This window comes from Aegilops tauschii, chromosome 2 (assembly GCF_002575655.3).
Source record: "Aegilops tauschii subsp. strangulata cultivar AL8/78 chromosome 2, Aet v6.0, whole genome shotgun sequence".
NCBI lineage: Eukaryota > Viridiplantae > Streptophyta > Magnoliopsida > Poales > Poaceae > Aegilops > Aegilops tauschii.
In genome coordinates this window covers 33,617,035-33,630,914 of record NC_053036.3, presented here as the reverse complement: position 1 = coordinate 33,630,914, position 13,880 = coordinate 33,617,035, and the positions used below count along the sequence as shown (strand labels likewise).

The window sequence follows — 13,880 nt, the reverse complement described above, 5'->3', positions numbered from 1 at the left end:
ACTTCGTCTTTTTGTACTCGCGTTCATTTCTGGCTCTGGTAGTTGCTAAAATGTTTCTTCGAAAGAAAAAAATTGTCTGAAATGTGACGGTAGCAACACCTGCACAAATGTAACAGTAAACTCGAAGATGCACTGTCAGCCGTTGGATCTTCGTGCTCGGACTCCGTTACCTGACGACGGTGTGAGGCTCTGAGCCTCCGGCGACTCCCCCGCCGTTCGCCGCGCCCGCTTGCCTCCTCCCCGGCCGCCGCCGGCATCGAAGGCCTCCGGCAGTTCCTCGCCGCCTCGACGCGCGGCCGCCACCTCCCGAGCCCGTGCGGCTCGGTGACGACGCCACCACTTGCCTCCCCGCGCGAGCATCGAGGCGGCGGATGCGTAGCACGCGGCTCGACGGATTCGCTCTCTCCCACGGCCTCCTCCGCCTCGCACCTCGGAGAGTCGAACCCCAGCAGCCATTTCCTTGGCAGGCCAGCCCTCGCTTCGGCGGCGTGGAAGACAGACGAGAGAGCCAACACAAGTGCCCTGTATGCGGTAAGTCCTGCAGCTAGATTCCCAATTTCCCGTGCTAAATTGGACGAAGTGCTAGTTACCTACAAATTTTCCATTGTTCCGTGCTACGTTACCCCCATTCAGATTCAGTTATGAAGCATGTTGGTTCATCATGGAATTGTAATTCTGAATCAGTTTGCTCTGTGAAGAAATGTCTAATCACTTTGAGTGGTTCAGGTTTGTTTATGTGTTCTAACGACTCCAGCATCGGTCAATGACTTGGTTTGCTCATCCTGTTTGTTTGATGTGTGCTCTGCAGCTTACAATCATGGTATGAGCCAGGACTAGTCTAACAGCATCCTTGTGTCGCTGTCAAAATAATTGTCACTTTTCCTCTTCCAATTTATATATATTTTGCTTACTGCAATTCAACTGGTCACGGTCCATAACTCAGCCTGCACACGTTTTCTTGCAAAAGTCTTTGTTCCACTCTTCAACTTTTCTTTACCCTTGCATTGCATCACATTTTCTTGCAAAAGTCTGAATGAGACAACCGCCAATCCTGTACCAAGTCAAGTCAACTTAGTCAAACATAGCTTCTGGCAGACAAATCCTTCAAAAGAGCTAATCTTACACACAAGATCGTCCAGGCTCCATCCGAAGCAGCAAGCACTCTCAGGTTCTTGTAGTTCTTGGTTCATCCACTTCCTGTAAACTCTAGATATCATGCCTCTCCACTCTGTATTTTGCTAATCCTTCCCCTCTTCATCACCACACCAATAGCAGCAGCACAAGCAAACGTATCTGAGATCGACCGCCAGGCCCTCCTTTGCTTTAAGTCCGGCATCAACTCTTATGCCCATGGCACACTAGACTCATGGAGCAATGACTCGCTAAACTTTTGCAGATGGAGAGGGGTCAGCTGCAGCACAACGTTTCCACCCCGGGTGGTCTCTCTTAACCTCAGCTCTGTGCAACTCAGTGGGCAATTATCTGGATGCCTAGGCAACTTGGCTCTTCTATCGTGGATGAACCTTGCCGATAATCATCTGTCAGGAACCATCCCAGAAGAGTTGGGTAAGCTTCCAAACCTCCATACGCTGAATCTTGCCGGCAACAGTCTTCAAGGTAACATCCCTATTTCCTTAGGCGCTAGCAATTCTCTTAGCTATGTCAATCTTGCAAACAACACGCTTAGCGGTGGTATCCCTCTCTCATTGGCCAGTAGATCCACACTGAGCACACTTATACTGTCACGTAATAGCCTCTCTGGAGAGATCCCTTCTACTTTGTTTGATAACTCATCTGAGCTTACTATGGTTGATCTCCAGATGAATTCTTTCACTGGTGCCATCCCACCTTTCCATGAAGCCACAGCTCTCAGATTTCTTTGCCTGACAGGAAACTTCCTCTCTGGAAGCATACCTCCTTCATTAGGAAATGTTTCATCCCTCACTTCTATATTACTCGGCCAAAATAGGTTATCGGGATTAATTCCAGAGACTTTGAGTCACATTACAAAACTGCTTGAGCTTGATCTAAGTTCCAACAGTTTATCAGGGAGTGTCCCGTTGTCTCTTTACAACATGACATCACTCAAGTACTTTAGTGTAGGCAGCAATGCCCTTGTTGGACAGATACCATCTCAAATTGGTTACTCGCTGCCAAACCTCCATTCCCTAATTCTGGGAAGCAACAGGCTGGAGGGCCTGATCCCTGCTTCACTAGCCAAAATGTTAAATCTTCAAATACTTGATCTTTCCAACAACTCGTTGCATGGCTCTGTGCCATCTCTTGGTCCGTTGGCAAACTTGCGTCAGTTAGTTTTGGGGAGCAACTTCCTAGAAGCACATGACTGGTCATTTCTTAGATCTCTAGCAAATTGCACCCAACTGACAAGGTTATCCTTGGAAGGGAATGCTTTGAATGGCAGCCTACCTACATCGATTGTCAATCTTTCCAGGAGGCTAGAAGATTTATCGCTTGGGTCAAACCAAATTTCAGGCTCCATACCTGTTGAGATTAGCAATCTTGTTAATCTCACTTCACTTATGATGGAAAGCAATTTTCTTTCTGGAAGCATACCTTCTACCATTGGCAAGCTGCAAAACCTATATATCCTAAATCTGTCAAAGAACAAATTATCAGGTCAGATCCCTCGCTCAGTTGGTGACATTACTCAACTAGGCAAGCTTTATCTTGATGATAACAACTTGACTGGTAACATACATGGTAGTTTAGGTCAGTGCAAGGGACTTCTTGAACTCAACTTGTCTCGAAACAATCTCAGTGGGTCAATACCAGTCGAACTCTTTGCTAACTCTCCATTCTCCTTAAGTCTGGACTTCTCACACAACAATCTCACTGGGAAACTGCCAGGGAAACTTGGTGCTGGTGTTAGTACTGGTCCAACATCCCTTCACATGGAAGTAAACAAGTTTGATGGAGAAATTCCAGAAAACTGGAATTTCCTAAGATCGACCCAGCAGATTAATCTTTCTCACAATGCCTTATCTGGTGCCGTTCCTGAATTCTTTGGGTACCTTAGTATGCTGGAGCAACTTGATCTATCTTACAACAAATTGGAAGGGGCTGTTCCTACAAGTGGGATCTTTGAGAATTCTACCACAGTACTTTTGGATGGCAACAAAGCACTATGTTCAAATTACTCCGCGCCAGTACCACCGGACTCTGATACCGGTTTTGATGCAATCATGGTCACCCACCTACAGTTTTCGCCACCACTTTGTCCTGGCATCTCGGCTTCAACGACTAAAACAAAGCACCATCTGTCAACCTTGCTGTTAATTGTACTACCACCACTTACTATTGCTTTACTAGTCTTGCTATGGTTTCTGCCCACCCTTTGGAAGAGAGGAGTGTTCTCATTTTCACAGTGGGATGTTGTGTCCAAGATGTTTCGTTTTTGTGCCCATCATGAGAGAATAGAAGTGGATACAGTTCTGTGCCACGATGAGAAGAAGCTGAAGAGGGTATCATATCAGGACATTCTTAAAGCTACCAACTGGTTTTCTTCGCTTCATACTATCAGCTCAACCTGTACTGGGTCAGTTTATATTGGTAGGTTCAAGTCCGACAAGAGATTGGTTGCCATCAAAGTATTCAACTTGAGTGAACCTAGCGGATGTGATAGTTACTTTATTGAGTGTGAGGTGCTACGAAACACCCGCCATCGTAATATAATGTGTCCTGTGACCGTATGCTCGACACTTGATTCACAAAATCACGAGTTCAAAGCGCTGATATTCAAGTTCATGGTTAATGGCAGCCTTGACAGATGGTTACACTCTGAGCAACACAATGGAATCCCAGGCAGAGTGCTAAACTTTGGCCAGAGGATATGTATAGCGGCAGATGTGGCTTCTGCTCTTGATTATGTCCACAACCAACTGACGCCTCCTTTGATCCATTGTGATTTGAAGCCGGAGAACATCCTTTTGGACGATGACATGACCGCGCGGCTCAGTGATTTCGGCTCAGCAAAGTTTTTGTCGCCGGATATGTTTATTCCTGAAAGCCTGGATGATGTTGGAGGAACAGTTGGATACATGGCACCTGGTGAGTTTAGCTTTTCCATTTCCACTTAATTATTCTAAAGCATTGCTTCTTCGCAGAGTACGGGACTGGTTACGAGATCTCCGTAGGAGCTGATGCATATAGTTTTGGAGTGCTTCTGCTGGAGTTGCTTACCGGAAAACGACCAACCGATGATATGTTTGTTGATGGGCTTACCCTTCCCATTTTCTCTGAATCCATGTTCCCTGAAAGAGTCGCAGAGATTCTAGATCCTCGTATGGGACATGAGGAGCATCAAGTGTGTGCAGAAGTATGGACGCAGAGATATATTGTCCCCCTGATTGCTCTTGGATTGTCATGTACCGTGGAATCTCCTAGGGACAGACCTGGAATGAAAGATGTTTGTGCAAAACTTTCTGCTCTCAGAGACGACTTTCTGGAACGCCATCATGACGATTGACGAATATTTGAGCTCTGTTAGAGCACGCTGATTCTTTATTATTAAGAATGTAGTAACAAGTAAAGTTCATTCTTCACAGTACCTTGTCTATTTGACAAACTGGCAGAAACTTTGAGGCTTGAGCACATAGATATGATTTGCAGTGGGCAATAATTGGCTACAAAAAGAATCAACTGTTCTTTGTTGTATATTTGTTGAATTATTTTTATTTTGACCTTGAGCTGTGTGTATGGCGAAATTCTTTTACTAGTTAATTTTGTAAAGGGTACTGTATATATGAATGTGTTTTCCTCCCATAAAATCTTATGCCCAGCTTAATAAAGCAAAGCATTATTTTTAGGTCAACTTTTGGTCCATGAAAAAAATGAGACAAAGTTGACAATCAATTTTCAAAACCAGATCAATTTGGCCCCTTGCCTATACCTGCCTCAAAGAGGTTTGTTTGATGAAGTGTTGCTGTATTAGTAATGAAACCGAAAGCTATAAAAAAAGAGAAAATAGGAATTATGGGAAAAAGAAAAAATGTATTTTGAAATGGGAACTTCCATTTTCAAAAATCACGAAAGATTGCAAAAAATGTGATAAAATATTTGATAAACCGAAAAGAAAGGGAGACAAGAAAGGACAGACCGAAAAGAAAGTTATACTAAATCAGCGACAACTAATATGAAACGGATGGAGTAAAAAAGATTAGACGTGTTTTTGAAGAATCGGGAAACATGATGTCTTTTACGAATGCTCCTAGATAAAGATTTGTGGAGTTCCGTACATGAAAAATCACCTTTTTTTTCATGCTCCAAACCACCTCATAGTCTCTCTTCTTCAAAGCAAGAATTCATGTGACGTACTCCCACCATCCGGAAATACTTGTCAGAGAAATGCATAAAAATGAATGTATTTAGAACTAAAATACATCTAGATACATCCATTCCTCCGACGAGTATTTCCGGACGGAGGGAGTACTTATAAGAAGGTTAACAACAACAATAATTTTAGGACACCGATAACTACCGAACGTCAGGTACGTGCACATGGCAAAATGAATGTTTTTTGTGGCAATTTATACTTGTTGAGGATAACAAGTTTAGTGGGAAAGCATGGCAAATTCGCCTTGGTTTTTATTTATTTGCCAGGAAATTACCGTACTTGTCATAATTGCCATCCTCGCGTCAGTAAAATTGTCATGAAAACGTTCATTTTGCCATGTGCAGGTACTTATCATTTCCGTAAATTTATACTCCCTCTATTCACAAATATAAAGTCTTTTACTAACTTTTTTCTCGGAATTGAATGTGTATAGCCACGTTTTAATGTGTTTGTTCACTCATTTTAGTCCGTATATCGTTCATACTGAACGGAGGGAGTAGAAAAAAAATAAAGAGTCAACATGGTATTTTTCTTGTTTAATGATAAGATTTTTTTGCTTTTCTTTTATACTAATAATTTTTATAAATAAACTGGAGTAAGTAGATATCTACGAAAATGACCACTTTACCCCTCCCATCTTCCTCCCCAATCCTCTCCTCTCCTCTCTGGTCACCGGCTCCGTCAGCCCGCTCGGCGCCCGGGGATGAGAAGCAGCCGCGCGAAGGAGAAACTCCCACCCGGTGTCCCTTGACGCAATCGCCCGGTGCCCACCAGCGCCGCGTGCCTCCCGCCGCGCGGAAGGCGCGGGCCAGGAGGAGGTACCCGCACGGCGGGACAGGGCCGGCCGAGGTGGCACCACGGCAGATGCAATGCGAGGAGCAGCGTCTTGAGCCCCGGACATCGGCATCCCCAAGCCCAAGGGCCACATCCTCGGCATGTTCCCCTACCCCAGGTATACTGTGTACCTGCATCTGTCATTCTCTCCACACGAAAATTGTGGTCGAATTCGTTCGACTTGACTGCGAATCTGCGTACTGCAGCAGTGGCTACGTGATACTGTAATTTGCGATTGTCCTTGTTACTGTTAGGATGCTGGGAGATGGTGCACACAATTCGTTGGCAGCGTTATGGATTTGAGATGAAGAAGAAGGGGGAGAGGTGATGCTGGCAATGCCTGCCTGCCGTATACTGTACACCTAACACCTAGTACAATTCAATCATCTGGTATTATCATGTGGAGAGGAATGTTTGGAACATTTCATCTTGGCAGCCATCTCTTTTGAATCAATCTGGTATTATCATGTAGTTCGTGTGGACTGTGGAGCAAGTTCGATGATGGGGATAGCTGGATCCTGTCTGCAAAATGCTGTGGATCAATAATTGGTTTTCCTGCAGCACGACAAAGATGGACGGACAAGTCTTGGGCTTGCCCTGCTTCTTGTCCTTGATGACTGACTTGGCACTTTGGAGGGTCAACTAAGTCGTGCTTGGGCTTACAATAATAGGGCACATCCTGAACCGTACTGGAATCCAGAGAATTGGTTTCAAGAAACTGTAAAGTGTAAAATACACCGTCTAATTTATTATTTGTTACTTGATGGTGGCAAATAAATAATGATAAGTGAGTAGAGTAGCCAACATGTCCCCTTTTCTACTATTCAGTTCACTGAGTAGTTCCATAATTGGGTGGATTTTGGGGTACAGAAGCTGTAGGTTGCATAACAAGCAGGAACGGTATTTGCACTTTGATAGGCTGGTATATGCATACGTTTTCTTTACCCACATAAACATGTCACATGTTCCTTTTGTGCCCAGGCTATTTTTCAATCATCCGGGGGCGTGAGCTAGAAGCAAGCTAACCAAGACGGCACTGAAGTCAAAGTCAAGTAGAAGTTTCAGCTCCCCTACCCTTCCACATGTATCTAAATATTTTAATAAACACACTCCATTAGGACAAGAACTGAGACATGGCTCCTCAAGTTTTTCGCACCCAATCTCTGGTTCCTCCATCCCACCATGCACTCTTTCTTCTCCACACCATCCTCATATTTCTGTCCTCCAACACAATCATATTCACATCAGCACAGGCTAGCAACAGATCTGAGAGTGACCGGCAAGCCCTTCTCTGCTTCAAATCCGGCATCTCCAAGGGGTCTGCCGGTGTTCTTGGATCATGGCGCAATGACTCGCTCAACTTCTGCGGCTGGCGAGGGGTCACCTGCAGCACCACCCTCCCAATCCGCGTCGTGTCCCTCCAACTCAGGTCTACGCTGCTCACAGGAACACTATCCAGTTGCATGGCAGCCCTTGATTCTCTAGTTCAGTTGAACCTTTGGAACAATAAGTTATCTGGAAGCGTACCTGAAGAGATAGGTGAGCTTCGGAGCCTCCAAACCCTGATGCTTGCTGGCAACAGGCTTTCAGGTAACATCCCTCTGTCATTAGGTACAGCTGCATCTCTTAGATATGTCAACCTTGCAAACAATTCTCTTAGCGGAGTTATCCCTGATTCCTTAGCAAATAGTTCGTCACTCAGTGAGATAATCGTCTCACGTAATAACATATCTGGGGTTATCCCAGCTAATTTGTTCAACTCATCCAAACTTGTTGCTGTTGACCTCCGGTCGAATGCTCTCTCCGGGGCTATCCCACATTTCCAAAAGATGTCAGCTCTGCAGTTTCTCGATCTTACGGGGAATTCACTTTCTGGTACCATACCAGCATCTTTAGGAAATGCTTCATCCTTGCGTTCACTCCTGCTAGCACAAAACAAGTTAGCACGATCAATTCCGGAAACTGTCGGTCAAATTCCAAATCTAAAAAGGGTAGATCTAAGTAATAACATGTTCTCGGGGTATGTCCCAGCCACACTGTACAATGTGTCATCACTCACGTTCTTTAGCCTAGGCAGCAACAAATTTACTGGACAGCTACCTTCTGACATTGGCCACTCACTTCCAAACCTCGAAACATTAGCAATGGGACTCAACAAATTTCGTGGATCAGTCCCAGATTCCCTGACCAACATGTCAAAGCTCCAAGTGCTTGATCTTTCAAGCAACCTGCTGACTGGCGTGGTGCCATCTTTAGGATCCTTGGCAAACTTGAGTGTACTGCTCCTAGGAGATAATAAACTCGAAGCTGATGACTGGGCGTTCCTTACCTCTCTGACCAATTGCACTCAGTTGTCCATATTATCAGTAGATGGGAATATCCTGAATGGAAGTTTGCCAAAAGCAGTAGGCAAACTTTCAACAAAGCTTCAGCGGTTAAGCATTGGAAGAAACCAAATTTCTGGAAACATACCAGCTGAGATAGGAAAGCTTGCAAGTCTCGCTCTGCTTGACATGGGCCAGAACATGCTCTCAGGACAAATTCCCCTGACAGTTTGGAACTTGAGCAACTTGGTTGTCCTAAAACTTTCCATGAATAGGTTGTCAGGTCAGATTCCATCAACAGTTGGTAACCTTGTTCAACTCAGCCAGCTTCATCTTGATGATAATGAATTGTCTGGAAACATACCAGCAAATATAGGACAATGCAACAGGCTGCTTATGCTAAACATGTCAGTTAACCACCTTGATAGATCCATACCAAGAGAACTCTTCAGTATTTCCTCCCTTTCATTGGGCTTGGACTTGTCAAACAACAACCTGACTGGGCCAATACCATGGGAAGTTAGTAACCTGATCAATCTTGGCCTCCTTAATGTTTCCAACAACAAATTATCTGGTAGCCTTCCTTCTGAACTTGGCCTGTGTGTTCAACTGCTATCCCTTCAGATCAAAAGCAACATGCTTAATGGGAGTATTCCCGAGTATTTCAGCAAACTGAAGGTCATACAGCAGATAGATCTGTCCGAGAACAATTTAACTGGTCAAGTTCCACAGTATTTTGTGAACTTCAGCAGCTTAAATTATATTAATATATCATACAACAAATTTGAAGGGCCAATCCCGACTGGTGGCATATTTCGAAATTCAGCTGCAGTATTCCTGCAAGGCAACACAGGCTTATGTGAAACAGCTGCTGCCATATTTGGATTGCACATTTGCCCAACCTCCTCAGCAACAAGAAGGAAGATCAACACACGCCTGCTGCTTATAGTAGCTCCACCAATTACTATTGCCGTGTTCTCATTATTATGTGTTGTTGTCACTATTATGAAGGGAACTAAAGCTCAACCATCTGAAAGCTTCAAGGAGACAATGAGGAGGGTGTCATATGGAGACATCCTTAAAGCCACCAATTGGTTCTCTCTGGTCAACCGGATCAGTTCAAGTCATACAGCATCCGTCTACATTGGCCGGTTTGAGTTCGAGACAGATCTAGTGGCCATCAAAGTATTCCATCTTAGTGAGCAAGGTTCAAGAAATAGCTTTTTCACCGAGTGCGAAGTGCTAAAACACACCCGCCACCGCAACCTGGTTCAAGCTATCACCCTGTGCTCCACTGTAGATTCCGAGGGTGAAGAATTCAAGGCCATAGTATATGAGTTCATGGCAAATGGTAGCCTGGACATGTGGATACACCCAAGGGTCGGCAGCTCAAGGAGGCTGCTGAGCTTGGGCCAGCGGATACGTATTGCTGCTGATGTGGCTTCTGCTCTGGACTATATGCACAACCAGCTGACACCTCCTTTGATCCACTGCGATTTGAAGCCAAGCAATGTGCTGCTGGACTACGATATGACCTCGCGCATTTGTGACTTCGGGTCTGCCAAGTTCCTCTCTTCAAGTATTGGCAGACCAGAAGGCTTTATTGGTGTAGGAGGAACAATCGGATATATCGCTCCTGGTAAGTTGCACTTCTCTTTTCTTTGAGACACTACCAAGTTTGATTCTGATCTGTCTTTGTTTTGTTAGTTCCACAAGTATTTATGCGCATTGCTCCTGTTTTACAGAATATGGGATGGGATGCAAAGTCTCGACAGGCGGCGATGTTTACGGTTTTGGGGTGCTGCTGCTGGAGATGCTCACGGCAAGGCGGCCGACGGACGCGCTATGCGGCAACGCTCTCAGCCTCCACAAGTATTTCGACCTAGCCTTCCCCGAGAGGATCGCTGAGGTTATAGATCCCCACATGCCATCCGAGGAGGATGAGGCGGCTGCTTCTGTACGTATGCAGAACTACATTATACCTTTGGTCAGTATTGGCCTGATGTGTACTATGGAATCGCCGAATGATAGACCAGCAATGCATGATGTTTGTGCCAGAATTGTTGCCATCAAAGAGGCATTTGCCTTGTGATCCACGGCAACTAATTGGATGTGCATGCAACTAGATGTTAAAGACCATGTACGAGTTCGATAGCACAGTTACTACACTACTCTAATGCTTATATACAAAATTATAGATGTATCACTTATTCACTTGTATAATATAATTGTAACAGTTTTTTTTATTTTATGTACCTGATTAATATCCACCGCTAATGCTATGTATGCGCCCAAATTAGCGGTGCAGATCTTACTTTCTATCTCACATCAAAGTGAGTTTTTGCTTTACCATCTAAAAGTGAATTGTGAAGGTCTTTTTAAATTTTGTTTCGCTGAATTATAGAGGTGCAGTTTCCTGCCTGAGATGCTACTAGTTAGGCACTTTTCACACTAGCTGCTGTCAGTTTTGGTTCTTTCCTTGGATTGGGTCCATGAGCCCATGAGTTTCAAGTATTGCAGGTATGTGCATTGGAACATCCTGTTAAAACACAGAGCATCAGTAAACCCGGTGGCTGTGACTTGTGCTTTCCAGCTTTCCTTAAATTCAGGTTTGTTTCCTCGACTCGGTAAGTTAAGAATTTGGAAAAGGGAGGATGCGGCTTTGGCTTTCCGTCTTTTCTCAGGATTCAGGTTGTTTACTCGACTCCACAAATTAGGAACTCCACAAAAAGGGAAGGCGATGCGAAGAAGCGACTCACCCTGGCTGAAATGCTACTGGTCAGCTACACACTTTTCAGGCAAACATGGTCAGTTTTGATCGTCTTTGGAGCCAAGAATGCCAAATGTTTTGCAGGTATTCAAATTTAAACATCTTTCTCTGTAACCATTGAGAACTCGAAACAGGAGCACCAGGAAACACAGCGTCCACGGCTTTCGGTTTTCCGGTTTGTCTTAAATTCAGGTTGTTTCCTCAAGTCGACAAGTTAAGAATTCTGAAAAGGAAGGATGTGGATTTGGCTTTCTAGTTATTCATCCTGAAGCATGGAGTGCCGGCCGGCAAAGAGGGGAAAAGAGGAGGATCAATGATGGAGAAGAGCAGATAAGGCTGTCTCGGAAGAAAAGAAAAATCTCTACTTACTTAAAAAGAACATAAGATTCCCATTTCACCTTTCTTCCCAACACCTTTTTGTTCAACCTTCCATCTATATGATAACCAATCATCTTAATTTACTTATCAAACTTTTAATTTACTTATCAAACTTTTATTGTTCTAGTACAATAAAACTGCAAACTTTTAATCAAATCGAACACACGGAAAATCACAAGCTAACGTACTAGAATATTTATATCCCGTTGCAACGCACGGGCATTGTTCTAGTAGAATAAAAGGAGTGGAAGCCTTGACAGAAGCAAGAATATATGAGCCTTGCCACAGAGAGGAAAGTAAAAAAAAAAAGTACACCATTGTCAGCCGCTTGCATTGACGTGGGGATTCGGCCGGTTTGGTGGTGGCGGCTGTCGCGCATGGATGGGGATGGGCGGGGTGCGGCCGCTTTACTCCTGTCCCCAGGTGTTGCAACTTTGAAGTAAAATCTTTTCCATATAATAGGGAACCTATTGAAGGAAATTGCATAGGAGCACTCGACGACGAAGCCCACTGCAATCATACTCATCTAGTTGTCTCATGATCAGCATCCACTATATTAGCCCCTTCGTATTCCGTTCATTTATCGTTTTGTATCTCTGTCTGCTTCGTAGGTATATTGGCCACTGTTACAACCGACTTGCCAACTGATTCATTGCTCCATTTATGAATGAGAGTTTGTTTCTCTGGTACCATTGTTTTACCACACAGTATATCCTCAATACATGTACGAAGTCGGTGTAATATTTCAACTTTTTACTGGTTCAGCAGTGTGATATATTTAAACCTGTAGGCAATTACTTTGGCTCTCCAATTCTTCGTACGGGTTGTGAGGCCCGAGCCTGCCGGAGCCGGTGACCGTCTCACTGAGAGGGGAGAGTTTGGGAGGAGGAAGGGAGGGGTAAAGTGGTCATTCTCCTTGATATCCGACTTACTCCCGTTCTTTTTTTTCCTTATAATAAATGAAGAAAAGCGAAAAATCCTTAATTATTTTTTAACACGGTACAGACCCAAACGCTCATATATATGCACATGCACTCACCCCTGCAAACGTACACTACACCTACGAGCACCTCCGAGAGACCAAGCCAACATATCATCTTGTGATTTACGAAGGCGTCGTAGGTGCCCACCTCGTAGTCGAAGGGAACATCTTCTTCCATTGAACGCGCAGCGACAGAAATCCTGAAATAAATCCAGAAAATACAAGCACCGGGACTTGAACCCCTGGTGGGCTAGGATATCACTGTCCTTCTAACCATCCAACCACAGGCTGGTTCGCAAATATGTAATCTTTTTTTTTGAAAACCCCCTTATATTAATTAAGTAAAAAGGTTATTACAATCGTTCATTACAACATTCGCCACGCAGTGCGGAACACTATTAAGAAGAATCCCATCAGATTTATTAATAAAGCTAAACTTTGCAATTTCGTGAGCCACCCCATTGGCTAGCCGATTGATTTTCGCAATTTTAAAATTCTTGATCATCCTGGATATACTTAAGGCTTCTTTCTTCAAATCAACGAGAGGAGACCTATCAAGCTTCTCATTTGCAAGGAAAGAACGAACAAACGCACAATCAGCCTCTAGAATAATGGACCAGTGAAGAGTAATACCGATATAAAGGCCTGCCAGGCATGCACGCAGTTCAATTTCATTCACGCTAGAACACTGACCCAGAAAGTCCCATGAAGAAATAATAACTTCACCAGATGAGTTTCTAGCAACCACCCCCACACTGGCGACATTAATGCTTTTCACATAACTAGCATCCACATTGATCTTGATATAATCATCTGGGGGAGGTTTCCACAACACATGATCTTGTATTGGTGCCGAAACAGATACCGCACCTCCCAATTTTTCTTTACCTTTGTTACTGGGAACAACCTTAATAGTGTCGTGACAGGACGTAAAAGAATACCAATAATTTTCCACAAAAGTTGCAGAAGCAGCAATGGATTCCCTCCCCTTTCCAAAAATTCAATCATTTCTCAGGTGCCAATCTCGCCAAAAAAGAAACAAAATCTGCTCTCGTTGTTGCAAGCTCAAATGATCCAACAAAATCAAAAGCCAATCTGGTCCCGAGAATTTGAACAATTCTTCATCAGGATTATTCCACAACTCTCTCAAAGCCAATCGTAGAGCACGAGCCTTTGAACAAGTAACGAGAGCATGAAAACAAGTAAAATGCCATCATATCAACTCTTTATTTTATCTTC

General features: G+C 44.0%; 2 protein-coding genes across 10 annotated transcripts; both read left to right on the top strand.

Moving 5' to 3' along the window:
• The first annotated feature begins 43 nt into the window (after positions 1-43).
• Positions 44-4,884, top strand: LOC109754310 (uncharacterized). 4 transcript variants are annotated; one of them, XM_073509443.1, is made up of 5 exons: positions 49-531; positions 634-820; positions 1,397-3,167; positions 3,222-4,068; positions 4,125-4,884. In XM_073509443.1, the coding sequence occupies exons 3-5, from the start codon at positions 1,518-1,520 to the stop codon at positions 4,484-4,486; spliced, it is 2,859 nt and encodes a 952-aa protein (XP_073365544.1). In that variant the 5' UTR covers positions 49-531; positions 634-820; positions 1,397-1,517; the 3' UTR covers positions 4,487-4,884. The 4 variants fall into 4 exon arrangements, with proteins under 4 accessions (XP_073365543.1, XP_073365542.1, XP_040257398.1 ...); XM_073509442.1 differs by lacking the exon at positions 634-820 and having other exon boundaries at positions 44-531; XM_073509441.1 differs by lacking the exon at positions 634-820 and having other exon boundaries at positions 46-531; positions 1,397-4,068.
• A 1,079-nt stretch (positions 4,885-5,963) lies between these two features.
• Positions 5,964-10,828, top strand: LOC109754288 (uncharacterized). 6 transcript variants are annotated; one of them, XM_040401461.2, is made up of 4 exons: positions 5,964-6,305; positions 6,442-6,511; positions 6,660-10,150; positions 10,257-10,828. In XM_040401461.2, the coding sequence occupies exons 3-4, from the start codon at positions 7,321-7,323 to the stop codon at positions 10,601-10,603; spliced, it is 3,177 nt and encodes a 1,058-aa protein (XP_040257395.1). In that variant the 5' UTR covers positions 5,964-6,305; positions 6,442-6,511; positions 6,660-7,320; the 3' UTR covers positions 10,604-10,828. The 6 variants fall into 6 exon arrangements, with proteins under 6 accessions (XP_040257395.1, XP_040257394.1, XP_020168782.1 ...); XM_040401460.2 differs by having other exon boundaries at positions 6,442-6,577; XM_020313193.3 differs by having other exon boundaries at positions 6,442-10,150.
• The last annotated feature ends 3,052 nt before the right edge of the window (positions 10,829-13,880 follow it).